The 16,528-nt window shown below is 36.9% G+C and overlaps 1 protein-coding gene and 1 pseudogene across 1 annotated transcript; both read left to right on the forward strand.

Annotated features, from left to right (window-relative positions):
• Nucleotides 1-8,019: 8,019 nt before the first annotated feature.
• On the forward strand, nucleotides 8,020-10,074 carry LOC113329479 (phospholipase A1-Ibeta2, chloroplastic-like). The gene has a single exon (XM_026576355.1). It carries the CDS (start codon nucleotides 8,189-8,191, stop codon nucleotides 9,923-9,925), a length of 1,737 nt encoding a protein of 578 aa, XP_026432140.1. The 5' UTR covers nucleotides 8,020-8,188; the 3' UTR covers nucleotides 9,926-10,074.
• A 1,835-nt stretch (nucleotides 10,075-11,909) lies between these two features.
• Nucleotides 11,910-16,401, forward strand: LOC113330030 (annotated as a pseudogene).
• The last annotated feature ends 127 nt before the right edge of the window (nucleotides 16,402-16,528 follow it).

Below are 16,528 nucleotides of genomic sequence, written 5' to 3' on the forward strand. Positions count from 1 at the left end.
TCAGTTAACTTAATTTCTTGACCAAATTATGGTTTCAGGAAAAGAATCCCAAAATGCGCCCACTTACTCGTTGATGTTTACACAAATCCACTTAACATGGCCACTAGATGCGTATGTTGACCATGTAGTAGTGGTTAACAAATTATTATCTTGCATATAACCCCAATAACTCCCTCACAGGGTGGACTTTTTCTTTTCATGGGACATTATACTCTCTATTTATCAACCATGTCTCCAAAAAAAAAAAAGATTGCAACCTACGTACGGGGGTTATGTCAACTCCAAAGTTGTGCTTGATTAAACCAATTAGACTGCCGAATTAAACTCCTAACGATCCAAATGAAAATTCGGTTATTTGTTGGCTAGCTTTCTTTCCAGAATTATGGTGCAAGAAAAGAAACCCAAAAATGCATCCAGTTAGTTGATAATATTTATTCAAGCAAATCCACATAAAATGGCCACTAGGGGTATATGGTTCACTAATTAATGGTGAAATCGTCTAAGGAGAGTCCGCAAAAATAAGATAGAGAAGAAATGTTCCCAGACGTTCCCAGACCATTGATAAAGTTTGCAAATCTTTGATGATTTTTTTCCATTGCTTTGATACCCAAGGCCTCACCGGCGTTCAAGGCGGCGTATTCAACTCACTGAAACCATCATGAACTTTGAAGCATGCTTAAAAGAGTAACCAATATTTTTCGAATGATTTTTCTATTAAGCTCGTTACCCTATAGGTCTCGTTCTAGTCAAATTTTAGGCTTAGGTTCGCGTTTAGTTTGGTTTTCCTAAGGCGGGCAAGAAGGGAACGGTGATGAAATCCGATCCCTTATCTTGTATGGCCAGTCCTTTCCCTTTACTAGGAAATTAAAGAAGTTGTTTTCAGATCCTCAGCATATATGCAACTGAAGGAATACAGTAACTCGCTGACAGGAGATTCGCGGGTGTTTCGACAAACTTACCTCCCGTACCAGATGGGAGATGAACCGCTGAAGTTAACTCGGGCCACGACTCCTATGTCATGTACGAACCCGAGGGGCCGAGGTGATATCGTAATCGTCGTCCTTCTCTGCAAACAGTTTATATTTAAACTACCCTTCCGTAGGGTTTTAAAAAAATAGAGTCCCAAAATCCACAGTCCAAAGTCCAAAAATAAAGTGCAAAAGAAAAAGATAATCTAAAAAATTGTCTCTCTCTCTTTTTTTTAATTAATTTTTATTCTCCTTTTCTTTCGCTCCAAATTCCAAAATTTGTAAGGAAAAGAAAAAAACCCAGAAATGTAAAGAAGAACAAATAAAATAAAAATGAAAAACAAATAAAAACCTAAAAAAAAATCAAAAAAATCTAGTCTAAAGACAAGTCCCCGGCAGCGGTGCCAAAAAATGATGTGTTTTCAAATTGAGTTGTAATAAAAAGTTCGTTGAGACTTGTGAAAGCAATAAATTTTAGATTTAATTTTTAAGACTAAAAATATAGCAAAATTAAATAAAAGTGATATGAAAAATATGGAGAAGACCGGGGCTATGGAATCCACTATTTATCAAAATCAAAGTGATTTATATTTTCTAATTATAATCATGCAAATCATGCATTAAAATTGATTCTTAATATTGCAATAGTTGATTTTTTAGAAATAACAATTGTAGATCGAAATTATGGGACATCACAACCCTAGGCTAGCATGCTCCATCAATTGAAATGACAATTGTTTAACAAAAACCATTTTATCAATTTATTTATCTAGGCAAATAATCATATAATAATTGCATAAATTAGAGATTACCACTTTTCATTGGTGAAATAGCTTCCTCCTTCGCCCCAGAGGATGAGGTTTAGCTCATCATTAGGAATACACGCTCAAAAGTTGATTTCATTGCTCAAATGGTGTTTAAAAATGATGAAATGGGCGAAACAATGATAGCTGATTCTCGACCCACGGCCGTGTGTCGTTTCCACTGTTGAAAAACGACTGTCTTGGATGGTCTGTTCTTCGCGTTCTTCAGATGAGCAGCAGCACAAAAATATTTCTGGAATTTGATTTTCTCGACTCTGTGATGCTCTATAATCTCCCAAACTCTCTGTCAAACTTTTAATAACCCTCAGCACCCTTTATATACTCTCCAGAATCAAAAATACTCGCCAATAACTCCGGATAATCTTCATTTACTCGATAATATTCTTCACTGCCAGTCACGGGATTTCTTCCCTTTTTCACAGCTTCTCACGCGTCTGTAGCCATCCAACAAACTTTTAGTTGTCTTCTACACGTTTCTGCTCCAGTTTAGCACACTCCAACACGTGTAAATCTTGCAGAATCCCGTGATAACCTCTTCCGAGAATAAACTCCTCTGTTTTCTTCTCGTGAATTATCTATCCAAATTTAGCCAATTAAATCACTCATGATAGTTTTGTTGGGACATATCACAACTACCCAACAAATTTCAGCCCTTTAATCAACCCAGAACTCCTTCAAACTTCGATTGAAAATTACATAGTTCTGTTTATTTATTTTCCCGCCAATTTTGAAATTTGAAATGAAGAAGAAGAGGTGCCCTGATCCAAAACGCATGCACCTTTAACAGCAGGGGTGCATGGGGGTGCCCTTATCCAAAATGAGGATGCCTTGAGTACTTTTCTCCGGGGTGCCCCCAGCAACTTTTCGAGCCGAATTTTCCAAAAATGTTTATTTCCCAAAAATACCTACATATAGAAAAAAAACACCATAATAAGTACGAAATCGAGTACCAACAATACAGAAAATTGAGACAATATAGACACATAAATGCGCCTATCACCTTCTTATTTAGAAAAACAATCCTTTATTAATCAGTTATCAATATTATTATTATCATTATCAAATCCTAATGTCTTGATCTTAGAATAATATTTTATTAAGTTTCTGACGGAACTTAAGCTCTGTTCTCATCTCCAGCAACTAGTTTCCTTTCACCTCTATCAATCCTGATCTGTGCTAAATTAATTTTAACTCGGAAATTTAAATGTTGTTTTATTCTACCAGACAGTGGTATACATCAGAGTTGACGTAATTTTAATATTCGAGACTGTGGTTGGAATCTCTGTTTTAATTTCCCTTCCCCTTTCATGCTTTTGTGTAAGATAGCCATTTTTAATTTGAAACAATGTAATTGATGCTCTCCGCAACAATAAAAGAAATAACTAACATGGACGGAAGCCAATGGATTGTTGCCAATTCTTACATATACTGCTTATAGTTAACAACCTATAGTTATGGGGGTTGTCAATTCCACTGTTATGCTTAAATAATTGGGAAACTTCGGGATATACCCCAAAATCAGAGTGTAATCTTGGAGATATTCCCCAGGATTCCAAATCACAGGAATATGCCCCAACATAACAGATTCTGTCTAAGTAAGTTAACTGGTCAATATCTCGTACATTGACTAGTCAAAATCTCGGAATATGATATATCATGGATTGATGAAATGATTCTTTTGACGTTACATTATAAAAATCTTCACGTTTTGTATCGTCTCCGATGATGTCGATGATATCAAGCAGTTGTACTGGGGACGCATGTTAGAGAAGATAAGAACATGTATGAATTTTTTATTCTCTTTAGATCGTTTGTTCTCTGTTAGAGAAAAGGAAAAAGGAAACCTGAAAGTCCCTTCTCCTCTATTCAATCCCGAAATTTAGGGTTTTTGCTTCATCAACAGCAACAACAGCTTCTCCTTTTTACCCAACATCAAACCTTATGAAGACCAATATTGTTTTGTCGGATTCAATAACATCGATCTGTATGATTGAATTATCATTATCGAGAATCTTTCAAGGGGTTTCAAACAGGGCAATAACATTTTGATTGAATGAGATTTTCCTACAATTGCTAATGATTTCTTCTTAGACTGATATATGGGTACTTTATTAATCATCTCGAATTGTAGTTCTATTGGTTTGGTTTCATCAATTAAAGCCTTTAAGATTCTCAGAGGAAATTAGGTTTTATGTATGAAATTGGGATTTTTTTTGATTTATCGTTTAATATCAAATTCAGCTATATATATGTTTTTTGATACTTCATAAGATGGATATTTATTTACCTAAATTAGGGGGAGCAGATAATAATCTCGTTGATTTTTCTTTGGGGAGCAGATAATAATCTCGTTGATTTTTCTTTGGGTAACAACTCTCGGAAAAAATTAATTCTGTGGAAGACGATGAAGATGATGGTTTACACGGGAAATCAACTGTGTGAAAGACGATGAAGAAGATGATTTGTCTTTGGGTTGTACGTGTTACCTCACACGAGCGACACATTAACTAGTTAACGTTTCTGGACGGATTTTTTGATGGCTGGGGCATATCCCTGTAATTTGGAATCTTGGGGCATATTTCCAACATTACTCTCCATTTTGGGGCATATTACCCGACTTTCCTAACTAATTTAATCAATCTATTAGAGTGCTTAAGCTCATAATTATCCAAATAAAAAAAATTCGTTACTTATTAGCTTTCAGCTTTCTTAACCAAATTATGGTTCAAGGAAAATAAACCCTAAATGCCCCCACTTACTTGATGATGTATGCCGAAAACCACTTAACATGGCAACTAGCAAGGTAGTGGTTAACTAATTATTATTGTCTATGTCAGTATATGGTTGAGCTTTCATTTTCATATACAAATGCTCCAAAAATGAACAAATGGCCAAACATAACCTGAACGTGGACTTCTTCTTTTTTTCATGGGACACTATGCTCTTTATTTATCAAGATTGACCATGTCTCGAAAACATTTTGCAAGTCAATGGTATTGCCGTATTGATGGATTGGTTGAAGAAGCCGACTTGTGAGCAGAGTCTGCAAATCTCAGTTGTTCAAAAAACATATCATTCGCCATAAAAACGAAACCGTTGATCGATAAATATTGGTATAGCAAAGCAGGTGCTGATACCAAGACTTCAATCCTAGCTAGTTCTACATTTCTCCTTGGCACTGTATATAGAGCAGCTGACACCAAGACTTTGAATATTATGTTATTTCGTTTGATAGGGTAAAATCATGTCAGTAGTTGAATGATAAATTATATTATATGAGATAACATCCATTACGTAAAACTATGTACCTCCAATTTTGTTGGACACGGTCTTACTTGTGCTAAAGGAAAAGATGTGTTTTCTACCTAGACTAAGTAATAGATCGATAAATGGTTTTACTGTTCTTTTGCATTTTTTTCAATATAGAAATTAAGGTACTATTAAGTTTTTCCAGCAAAACGCATGCATTTGGAATCAGTGGCTTCAAATTTTTGAATAAGTTATAAGTCAATGTATATAGAATAATGTCTCAGTCAGTCAAAGATTTATTCAACTAAATTTGTAGGTTCATGGTCCTAGTATGCCATCTAAAGGTACTTACTAATGTCGGGGTACATTCCCCTTCTTATCCATACAAAAAAGGACTGCATGAATTGAAAGCTATAGCACTATTGTAGTTCTTGGCAGCGCACATCATTTAATAACCCCATTCCCCGGTCATATAACTGTTTATATTCAAAAGAATTATAGGTTATAAGGTCGTATAAGACTCGATATAAAGATGGTCATTCAACTATATTTTGTTTGGTTGACAAGTAAATCTTTTTTCTTGCTACAAGACTTTTATTACATAATTTCAATGACCTGAACTCCAAACACCCGGCCAGATTATCATGCATTTGTGTTTGAACTGAAAAATCATCCGATGACTTATTACATAACCCAAATTATGACTTGGTACGTAAAACTACGTAGCCTCAAAATGATGTTTTTGAATTTATATCGACCAGAAGAAAGAAGCATCCTCTTCCTAATTTTACTCCAAAGTCTAAACATAAGTATGGAAATACGTTTACACCCAACGATGAGCTGGGTCGCACACTCGTACGTGCATGTTGATTCAGTAAAACTTTTCATCGGCTATATTATTCATTTATTTGAAACTCAAGTAAGAACAGTTTAGAGCTGGCAAACCAATCCAAAACCCGCAGGTTGGCCCGTCCCGTCTCGTGAAAACCCGCACCCGTCCCGCATGGTAACTAAACAAGACGGACGCGGGTTGTATAATTAGTGGCTTGTGAAGAAACGGGTTAACCCGGCCCGTACTGTGAAACCCGCGGCTGGCCCGTAAACCCGTAATTTCATTCCCGTACTGTGAAAGAGCAACAGATCCAGGCTCCAGTCCAGCCTCTTCTTCGACAGCAGAAATCAATCATTACCTCCCCCATCCATTGTTCTTCTTCCCACTGAGTTCCTCATATCAACACCACTAATTTGATTCTCTGAAATCTCGTTCTTGAACTGAGCTGCAGTATCAACAGCACCACCAATCGAATCTCCTTCTTCAACCGATTAAACCCATTTCATCTTCACAGCATCGACAACTCCTTCAATTCCTTGACAATGACTATGAACCCATCTTGATTCTTCCCTGAAATCTTGATTCAAACCCACAATTTGTATGACTTCTTCTTCTCTGAATTTCATATCTCAGAAACAATCGTAACAGATAAAATTACCTCAGCTCAGACCCATCTTTCAATTTCACATACACATGAACCCATCACTGAACATCAACATAACTCTAACTACAAATACATGCAGCTCCACTCCATCCCAAACTCAAGCCTTAGTTCCATTAGTACCAACAAAACTCGATAATTGAAACAACTCGATTCAGAAACTAAAATTAAATCAACTTAGAACCCTAATTGAAACAACTCGATTCAGGAACTCTAATTCCTAATTGGGGAAGAACAACAAGAACCCTAATTCTTAGAATCAAAATTAAATCCTATACAATCATCTCTACCTTAATCAATAACAAACCCATGAAATATTATACCAAAACAAATTCAATTTCATAAAGAAATCAATCAAAATTGAAACCCCAAATTTACCTGGTTTTGATTCTTCATTAGAACAATCTCCAATCGATAATTTAACATCCAAAATCTTCAACAAAACAAACCCATCTTGTAGTTCCGTTTAAATCTTCTTAATCCTTTCTCGTATCGAATTCCAAACAATTAACAGAAACCCTAATTTTACTTCTCTTTTTCATCATCTCGAGCAGAACTATATCAATCCCCTGACTCTCCTCCTTAAAGATTCACCACCACAACAACACCTCCATCATATAATAGTTTCATCAAACACTTCTCTCAATCGATCTCTCACAAACTCTCAGAATCGCTCGGAAAAGAACTCAAGAAAAACGAAGATGAAGAAGAAATAAGAAAAAAGAAGAATAAGAGAGAATATTAGAAGGGATACGACTCTCAAAGATAGTTAGGAATTAACCCGTGAGCACCCGTGAACCCGCAAGCTTTACCCGGGACGGGCGCGGGTCGGATAAATGACCACCCGTGAAGAGTTTTAACCCGCAAGCTTAGGCTTGTATTAACTCGTAACCCGCAGGTTGGTCACAAACCAGCCCCGTCCCGCCCGTTTGCCAGCTCTAGAACAGTTGATACTGCAAATTTTTCATTTTCATGTACAAGAAAAACCACAAAATTTTCAGTTTGTAGAGAAATACGTTTACACCCAACAACCACCATTGCGAAGTTACCTTTTTTTCTTTCCTATCTGACCTTACAAGTTACAAGTGTGTACACTAGAACGGCAAAAGTCACATAGAGTGCCCGTTCCAACTTTACTTTGTTATAAAGGAAAGCTCATCGGATGGAAAATCAAACAGCACAGAGCAAGGAAGACTGAAATTTTTTGACAAACACTTTTATACAAAGCAGTCACTAGTCATTTTTGTGATATTTCTCCCTTGGATATATTTAGTTTAAAAAAAAAAAATCAAAACCAATACCAGAAAAAATCAGTCTCAGTCGTAATGATAAAATACAAAGGTAGGATGTCCGCGTTAATTTGTGACGTTATACCATCTGAAAAGTTTGAACAGTCTCTCCATAGTAGATCTACACAAATTAAATATTACCAACCACTTTTGAATATTTTTCATTGTCTGCAAAACTAACAGATAACACTATTTAAATTATTTACAAGAACTTTCCGGGTTATGTCCTTTTTCTTACAACTATATATAATCTCCAAATATCCATTTCATATCCTACTTCTATTTCAATTTTCACCCCGGTTCCTAAAGAAAACACAGACTTATAGATCAAATCCTTCTATTTCTCCTTGTTTTCTTCTTCTTCCATGCAGGCCACTTTAAATTTTCCTACACAGGCATCATCGTCATCCTTAGCTAATAATACATACGGTTCATTAAATAAACAATCAAGTTTTCTTCGCCGGCGTTCAAATCTCAACCCGAAATTTACACGGTCTCCGTCATCAAAGTCGATTTATAATCCAATATCAGCTTCAGCAACAACTGAATTCAAACCTGTCGATTCTCTTCAATCCCAGATCACTAATTTAGACAAGTTGTTAGGGAATAGCAGATCATCGTTTCAGAATCAACAGCAGAAACAAGATCAACAACAACCAATTAATGGGAATAATCCGAGAAATTCAAGAAACAATTATAAGCGTTTCTTGGATGCGTTGAATTTGACCGGAATGTGGTCAGAAAAGTTGAAACAAGCTGTGGAAGAAAATAATATACTGTCACCAAAACAATTGCAACGCTTAATTTCACCGTCACCCAGATATTCTCCGAGGAACAGTTTAGGTAGCCGGTGGCTGGAGTATCATGGCAGTAATGATTGGATGGGTCTACTTGATCCTCTCGATGAAAATCTCCGACGAGAAATTGTCAGGTACGGTGAATTCATCCAAGCAGCTTACGTGGCTTTTCATGAGGATCCGGCGATGCCAACTGACAAAGCTCCGTCGCCGCGTCATATACAAGTACCGGACAGGTCATACAAGGTCACCAAGAGTTTGTTTGCAACTTCGTCCGTTGGATTACCGGGTTGGGTGGATAATGTGGCACCGGATTTGGGGTGGATGACTCAGCGATCTAGTTGGATCGGGTATGTGGCGGTTTGCGACGACCAAAAAGAGATCCAACGGATGGGTAGGAGAGATATTGTCATCGCTCTTCGAGGTACTTCCACGTGTCTCGAATGGGCTGAGAACGTCAGAGATCTCCTGGTCAATGTCGAGGATGAATCGGAACCGAGTGAACACGGTCACGAGCATTTACAAGCTAAAGTGGAATGCGGGTTCTGGAATCTGTACAAAACTAGAGGAGCTCATACACCGAGTCTATCCGAGTCCATAACTCAGGAAGTTCGGAGACTCATGGAACTCTACAAAGGTGAGTCATTAAGTATTACAATAACTGGTCACAGCCTAGGAGCTGCGCTATCTGTACTAGCAGCAGACGAGATTAAAAAATCGGTGGAAGATGCACCACCAGTAGCTGTTTTCACCTTCGGCGGACCACGTGTCGGCAACAGAGGTTTCGCAAACAGAATCAAATCCAACGGCGTCAAGGTCTTAAGAATCGTAAACTCCCAAGACGTGATCACTCGTGTACCGGGTATGTTCGTAAACGAAACCCTAGACCACAAATTACGTGAAGAAGTTAAAGCAAATACAGTACTGAACATACTGGATAACAACATGCCCTGGGCATACTCACACGTCGGCTGCGAACTCCGTCTGGATAGTAAGATGTCGCCATATCTTAAACCGAACGCGGACGTCGCATGTTGCCATGACTTGGAGGCTTATTTACACTTGGTGGATGGGTTTTTGGCGTCAGATTGTCCGTACAGAGCAAATGCAAAGAGGAGTTTATACAAGTTGGTGACCGAGCAAGGTTCGAATGTTAAGAAACTATACATAAGTAAAGCTAATTCGTTCCAATCAAGAAAAGCTGATATGTTGCGCAAGCTGAGTCTTGATCGTAGTAATAGTAGTAAAGGACTCACTAGTCCATTAGCACTACAGAGCTGTTTACCCAGTCCATCTGCTTATTAATTAATTAATCTACTACTTAAATCGATAGACAATGACTTTGTTGATGTACTTTTTGATATTTTTACCTTCAAAAGAGGTTTTTTTTATGTCAAATATTAGATACAAAGTCAAAATTACAGTATAGTAAATAAAACGATTCTTTATATACATGACTGACTACTTTGATAAATTGCGAAGCTCTCCGCTTCCTCCACTCCTTTCCCCTGTCCCCTTCCCCCATTAGGTGACAGGGATCTTAACTCTTGATCACTTGGATTGGAGTTAATAGAGTTCTTTTGTGTGGCGTCACACCACTATCTGTTTGACATCTAATGGAAAAAAGGAGTGGGAGAAGGGAGTGGGGGATGGCTAGCATTTTCGGATAAACTGATATGCTGCTTCATTACAGTGATGAGCCACTTTGATATATCCGTAGTCAACCTGTAACTTTGCATATCATGCGTGTGTGTGAAAGTAAGATTGCGGCCAGTGCGGTAGAATTCGGTTGGGAATTCTAAAAGAAGAGACTAAACCTGAATTATAACATTTTTTACCGAAGACGACAGGAAAATTGTAAAAGTAAATGCCACGGAGTATATCATGAATCAGCCCTTCTAAACAGACCGTGTTTTTGGTGAAGATTAGTTTGATATTGCTGTGGCTTTTATAAAAACACTTTTCTGCTGTGCGTATACAGTTAGACGTTTGGTAAAATATGAATTAAAGTGTGTTTGGTAAAATATGAGATTCAACCATTATTGTTATGGTAAATGACAAAAACAGACATATCTCTAAAAATTGTTTTATTCAATTTTATTGGGTTTAAAAATAATTAATTCTTTTACTATTATATATAAATATATAAAATATTAAATTTATTAATTGTACTATTATTATTTTTGTTAAAACAAATTATTTTACTTAACCACTTTTTAATATATATAGAATTTTCAAACAAAAAGTTAAACTAAAATTATTTTTTAATATTTAAAGATTAAAATATAAGAAATATAAAATTGATTGTACATATATCTAAGGGTAATTTTTTCCATTTACAAAATAACATAGAGACAAAAAGGATAAATCAAATATTAAATTCTGGTGGGACCAAAACTTATGCTTTTGTAGCTTTTAAAAGCTCCTCCTCCCCGGCTTTTAAAAATTGAGGAATTTAAGAAATGCTTTGTGTAAAAAGCAGTTTGATTTTTTTTTACCAAATACAAAAATTATTGACATATATAGGTTTTGAAAGTGCTTTTGGAAAATAAAAGCATTACCAAACCCAACCTAAGGCTTATCATTTCCTACTGACTGAACAAGTCAAATGTTGGAAAATCCTTAATCCAAAATATTACCTATCATTTCTTAGTGATCCGAAGTTAAATGACTTGAACTAATGCTTTATCATAATTATTGGTTAGCTAGATTAATTTCTTTGATTCCAGTCAACAGAAGTGTATTAACTGCATAGGTTACAGTTTTTATTTGAAAATCCAAGTTAAATACAATCATTATAGTACTGCAATCAAACTCGGTTGGCTCATTATCGGTCAATACAATCATTAGAGCAATATGAGATATATACTCTTAGATAAGTCATAGGACCTCCGTTAAAATCGTGAAAAATATCTTTGACCAAAAAAAACATTTTAAACTGAGATCATTAGTATCATTATCTAACAATTTTACCATTCTGTTATGTAACCACAGTAAAAATCTACTAATAATGAACGCAAACATGTCGGCAAAATTAGCTTCCCTTCTATTACTACTACCAGTTGATCCTCTTTATCAATTTATTAACTTGACCAAGTCAAAGTCAAAAACAAGACCACCTTCCTCATTAGTCACCACAGTCCTCCTAATCGAATCTGCGGGCCAAAAAACTCCTTACGGGCCAGAAACCTCCTCGTAAATTGGATGGGCCAAGAACCACCTCGTAAATTGCGCGGCCCTCTTTACTAAATCAAATCAGGGTTTTTCATTTTCCCCCAAAACCCAGTCTCTTCTTCTTCTGCTGCCCGCCAAATCTCTCAAACTAGGGCTTTTCCCTTCAAAATTAGGGTTCGAAAAATGGTGCAATTCCACGAGCACATAATCTCAGACTTACTCGAAGAAGAGCCAAACTCAAAAAACAATGGAGGATTAGTAATCTTATCATCTGGTCTCGCCTTGCACAAACTAATCTCATCGTTATTAACTCTGCATTCATCATCACAAGGTACGCTTCTAATCTTAAACTCAACTCCATCACAACGTTCATCAATCATACAATCACTCGAATTACAAAATTTCAGTGTTCTTCCATTAGAAATCACATCAGAATTATCACAGAACCACCGTCATTCATTATACACATCTTCATCGGCATTCTTCATAACTTCAAGAATCTTAATCGTTGATTTATTGAATTCGAAAGTGCCGACGAGTGCAATCGCCGGGATTATTATTTTGAATGCACATAATTTGACTGAGACATGTACTGAATCGTTTATTGTGAGGATTTTTAGAGGATTGAATAAGGTTGCTTATGTTAGGGCTTTTAGCGATAAGCCGAACGGGATGATATCGGGGTTTGGGAAAACGGAGCGGATTATGAAATGTTTGTTTATGAGGAAATTGCATTTGTGGCCGAGGTTTCAGGTTTATGTGAGTCAGGATTTGGAGAAGGATCCACCTGTTGTGATTGATGTTAGAGTTGGGATGTCGGGGTATATGAAAGGGATACAGAAAGCGGTGATTGAAGCTATGGATGCGTGTTTGAAAGAGTTGAAGAAATCTAATAAGGTTGATGTTGATGATTTGACTGTTGAGAATAGTTTGTTTAAGAGTTTTGATGAGATTGTGAGGAGACAATTGGATCCTATTTGGCATGTGCTAGGGAAGAAGACCAAACAGTTGGTTATGGATTTGAAAACTTTGAGGAAATTGCTCGATTATCTTGTGAGGTAATGATGATGGAAGTACTTGCTTTTAGGTGGTTGCGTGTTTATTTCAATCTATAATGTGCATTTTACATTTGATTACCTTGTTAGTTACTCTGATAGTCTGATTGTTAGTGTGCTATTTGACAATGTTGATATGATGTGCATATTTAGCTGAAATATATGAACCTATTTTCTTCTTATAATATGGCTAGGTACGATGCAGTAACTTATTTGAAGTATTTGGATACTTTAAGAGTATCAGAAGGTGTTCGGTCGATTTGGATTTTTGCTGATTCGAGTCATAAGACTTTTGAGTTTGCAAAGAAGAGGGTTTACCGTTTGGTGCAGGCTAATGGTGAGAAATTCCCCGTGCCAAACAAGAGTGTTGGAAACAAGAAGACGAAGGCAAAGGAGGATAATAGTAATGAGAAAGAAGGCGCTTCTTTTTTTTCTTTGCTTTTTCTTTTTTGGTTTACTATAAAAACTGAATTTTCATGATGTTCGATATTTTATTTATATGTTTATTGAATTTGTGGTGTTGTTCCCTTCCATGCTCATTTTAGTGCCAAATACGACTAGTGGGGTGGTTATTGAGGAAGTTCTGGATGAAGCACCCAAGTGGAAGGTGTTACGTGTGAGTGAGTGAGTTCCATTTCGATTTTTATGAAATAACATCTGGATAATGTTAGCTGGTCTCAGTTTGGAAATCAACGTGACCCTGTGGTTGTGACATTGTCTTCTGCAGGAGATACTAGAGGAGATTGAGGAAGAAAGGCAAAAGCAAGCTATGCCTCGAGAGGAGGGGGAGGATATCACTGATTATGCAGATGATGATAATGGTATTGTATTAGTAGCTTGCAAGGATGAACGCTCATGCATGCAGCTGGAAGATTTCGTTACAAAGGGCGCACGTCAGGTTTTTATGTTTTCTAACTTTTTTTATTCTTATTCACATGGTTGTACAAATCTGAACAGTGATGCCAATATTTCATTCTTGTTTTCTCATTGGTGATTGATAAGGTTTTATGTTTACATTTAAGGACGTGCTGGATAATAATCACTGTTTACTCTTTTCATTTCTGCAGGTCATGCGTGACGAGTGGGAGAAGTACTTGCGGGATAAAACAGGGTTGCACGGTCTGCAAGCACGTCAAGGAAAGAAGCCTAGGAACCCTAAGGGTGTTGGTATACTGGATGGAAAGGTTCCCGTAATGTCCAGAGAGAATGTCGAAGCCAGCAGTGTTAGTAAGCTAGAGCATGATGCGTTACTTGCAGCTGCCTCAGGTATAAAGAATTTGTCAAAAGACGGAACCGTTGCCGTTGGAGATGATCCACAACCACAAGGTGGAACTAAAGGCCGCGGGAAAGGAAAAGGTAAGGGTAAAAGCAAAGAAAGCCAAGGAAACGCTAAAGTTTCTCCAAGTAAAGAAGTTAGTACGAGAATAACTAGAAAGCGGAAATCTACAATGTCTAAGGTAGACAATGAAAGCGGAAGGAGTGAAAGTAATGCTGTGGATTCTGAAGTTTCCCGTGAAGACACAGAGAAAAGTGAATCCGTGAACAAAACAGTTTCACCAATTATTGATGAAGGGGTTAACGCTACAAAATTTGCGCATGTCAAGCCACTTCCTATAGTGCACTTCTTTGCTTTAGATAGTGATCAGCATATTCTAGATATATTGAAGCCGACAAGAATTATTGTTTACCATCCAGACATGACTTTTGTTAGGGAAGTTGAAGTTTATAAAGCTGAAAATCCGCTTATGAAGTTGAAAATTTATTTTCTATTTTATGAAGATTCTACTGAGGTGCAGAAGTTTGAGGCTAGCATACGCAGGGAAAATAGCGCATTTGAATCTCTGATCAGGCAGAAGTCGTTAATGATGTTTCCTCTTGATCAGGTTCTGTTTTCTTTACATTCTATATGTGGTATTTTTCTATTCAGCATGATTTTATTTATCAATTGATTCAATTCGCATGTTGCATTTACCCTATGCTTCTTTCGATGTAAAATTATGAATTTAAGCTTTCGGCTGCCTGAGCATCGTTTCTTATCAATCCCATATGAAAATAGGAGAAAAATAAAACGAAAAATGTAAAGATAGGAAAATTCGTGTATTTTAGTATTATATTAAGCTGCTGCCTTGCCCATTAAAATTTGTGCTTTTTTTTTTGTACAGAATGGGCATTGTGTTGGACCAACAACCTCTATTGAGCCGCAAGGTCTAACTTCACAAAACTCACTGACTAGAAAGGCAGGTGGACGAAAGGGAACAGAGAAAGTAATGCAGGTACTGAAATAGTCTTTTATCTATCTCGAGGTAATTCCATGATATCTATGTATCTTTGATTTTCTAAACATGGATTTGGGTCTCCTTATTGCAGGTCATAGTTGACATGAGGGAGTTCATGAGCAGCCTTCCGAATGTTCTCCACCAGAAGGGCCTGCGGATTATACCAGTGACGTTGGATGTTGGTGATTATGTGCTTTCACCATTGATCTGTGTGGAAAGGAAGAGCATTTCAGATCTCTTTCAAAGTTTTGCATCTGGTCGACTGTATACTCAAGTAGAAACGATGGTGCGCTACTACCGAATGCCCGTTCTGTTAATTGAGTTTTCACAAGACAAGAGTTTCTCTTTTCAGGTAAATTGAATTGGCTTAGATATTAAGGGAGTTAGTTTAATGAGTTGTTGAAAAACAGTTTGAAGTTGAAAGAATTAAATAACAATCTTTATTTACATCAATAATACTTACTGTTCTTTCTTCTTACCGGATCATTTTACAGTCAGCAAGTGACATAGGTGATGATGTTACCCCCTACAAGTATAATTTCAAAGCTGTCGCTGCTTGTGATGCACTTTCCTCGACTTCGTTTAGTCTGGTCACGCAACTTGTATGCAATTGCTGAAATATTTGCATCGCTCAAGTCAAATCAAGATGAACCTGATTTAGAGAAGGCAATGAGAGTGGGTGTCCCTTCTGAACAGGGCATTATTGCGGATGACGTCAGGTATACCACGCGAAATTCCATTGTAAATTTAACCCTTGAAATCCTTGTATTTTTTTAAAAAAAAATGGCTAATGTGGATTCCTTGGGGCGTCACAGAGCTGCAACTTACAACACATCTGCCGTTGAATTTCTGAGACGGCTACCTGGAGTGACAGATTCCAACTATAGAGCTTTGATAGACGGGTGTAAAAGTCTAGCTGAACTTGCTCTGCTTCCTATGGATAAGCTTGCAGAATTAATGGGTGGTCAAAAAGCTGCCCGTACGCTTAGAGACTTCCTTGATGCCAAGTTTCCAACAATGTTGTGAGATTATTGAAACTCATTTTAATCAATTCCACATCGTTTTCACTAGTATCGGCCCAAGAAAAACATGGATCAGTAAACCCCTCCACCAAAAAAAAGGCCGTCCAATGTTTATTCTACTCATTGATTAACACATCACTCGGTTATTCCTGAGATTTATCCTTAGATGTTATTCATGAAACCATTTGTTAAAGAGATGTTTGTAATAATGATTTTGTATTTTTTATTGTGAAAGTTTCTGCAATTTTACTTTGCCTCGCTGAGTATGAGGCATTGCTTCAGCTTTCCTTGAGAATTAACAAAAGTATATATGAATTGAATTTATAGAAACAGGGCTAGGTGCAATTTAAAAAAAAAAAACACAAATCACAAGAAACATAC

This window comes from Papaver somniferum, unplaced genomic scaffold, assembly GCF_003573695.1.
Source record: "Papaver somniferum cultivar HN1 unplaced genomic scaffold, ASM357369v1 unplaced-scaffold_117, whole genome shotgun sequence".
NCBI lineage: Eukaryota > Viridiplantae > Streptophyta > Magnoliopsida > Ranunculales > Papaveraceae > Papaver > Papaver somniferum.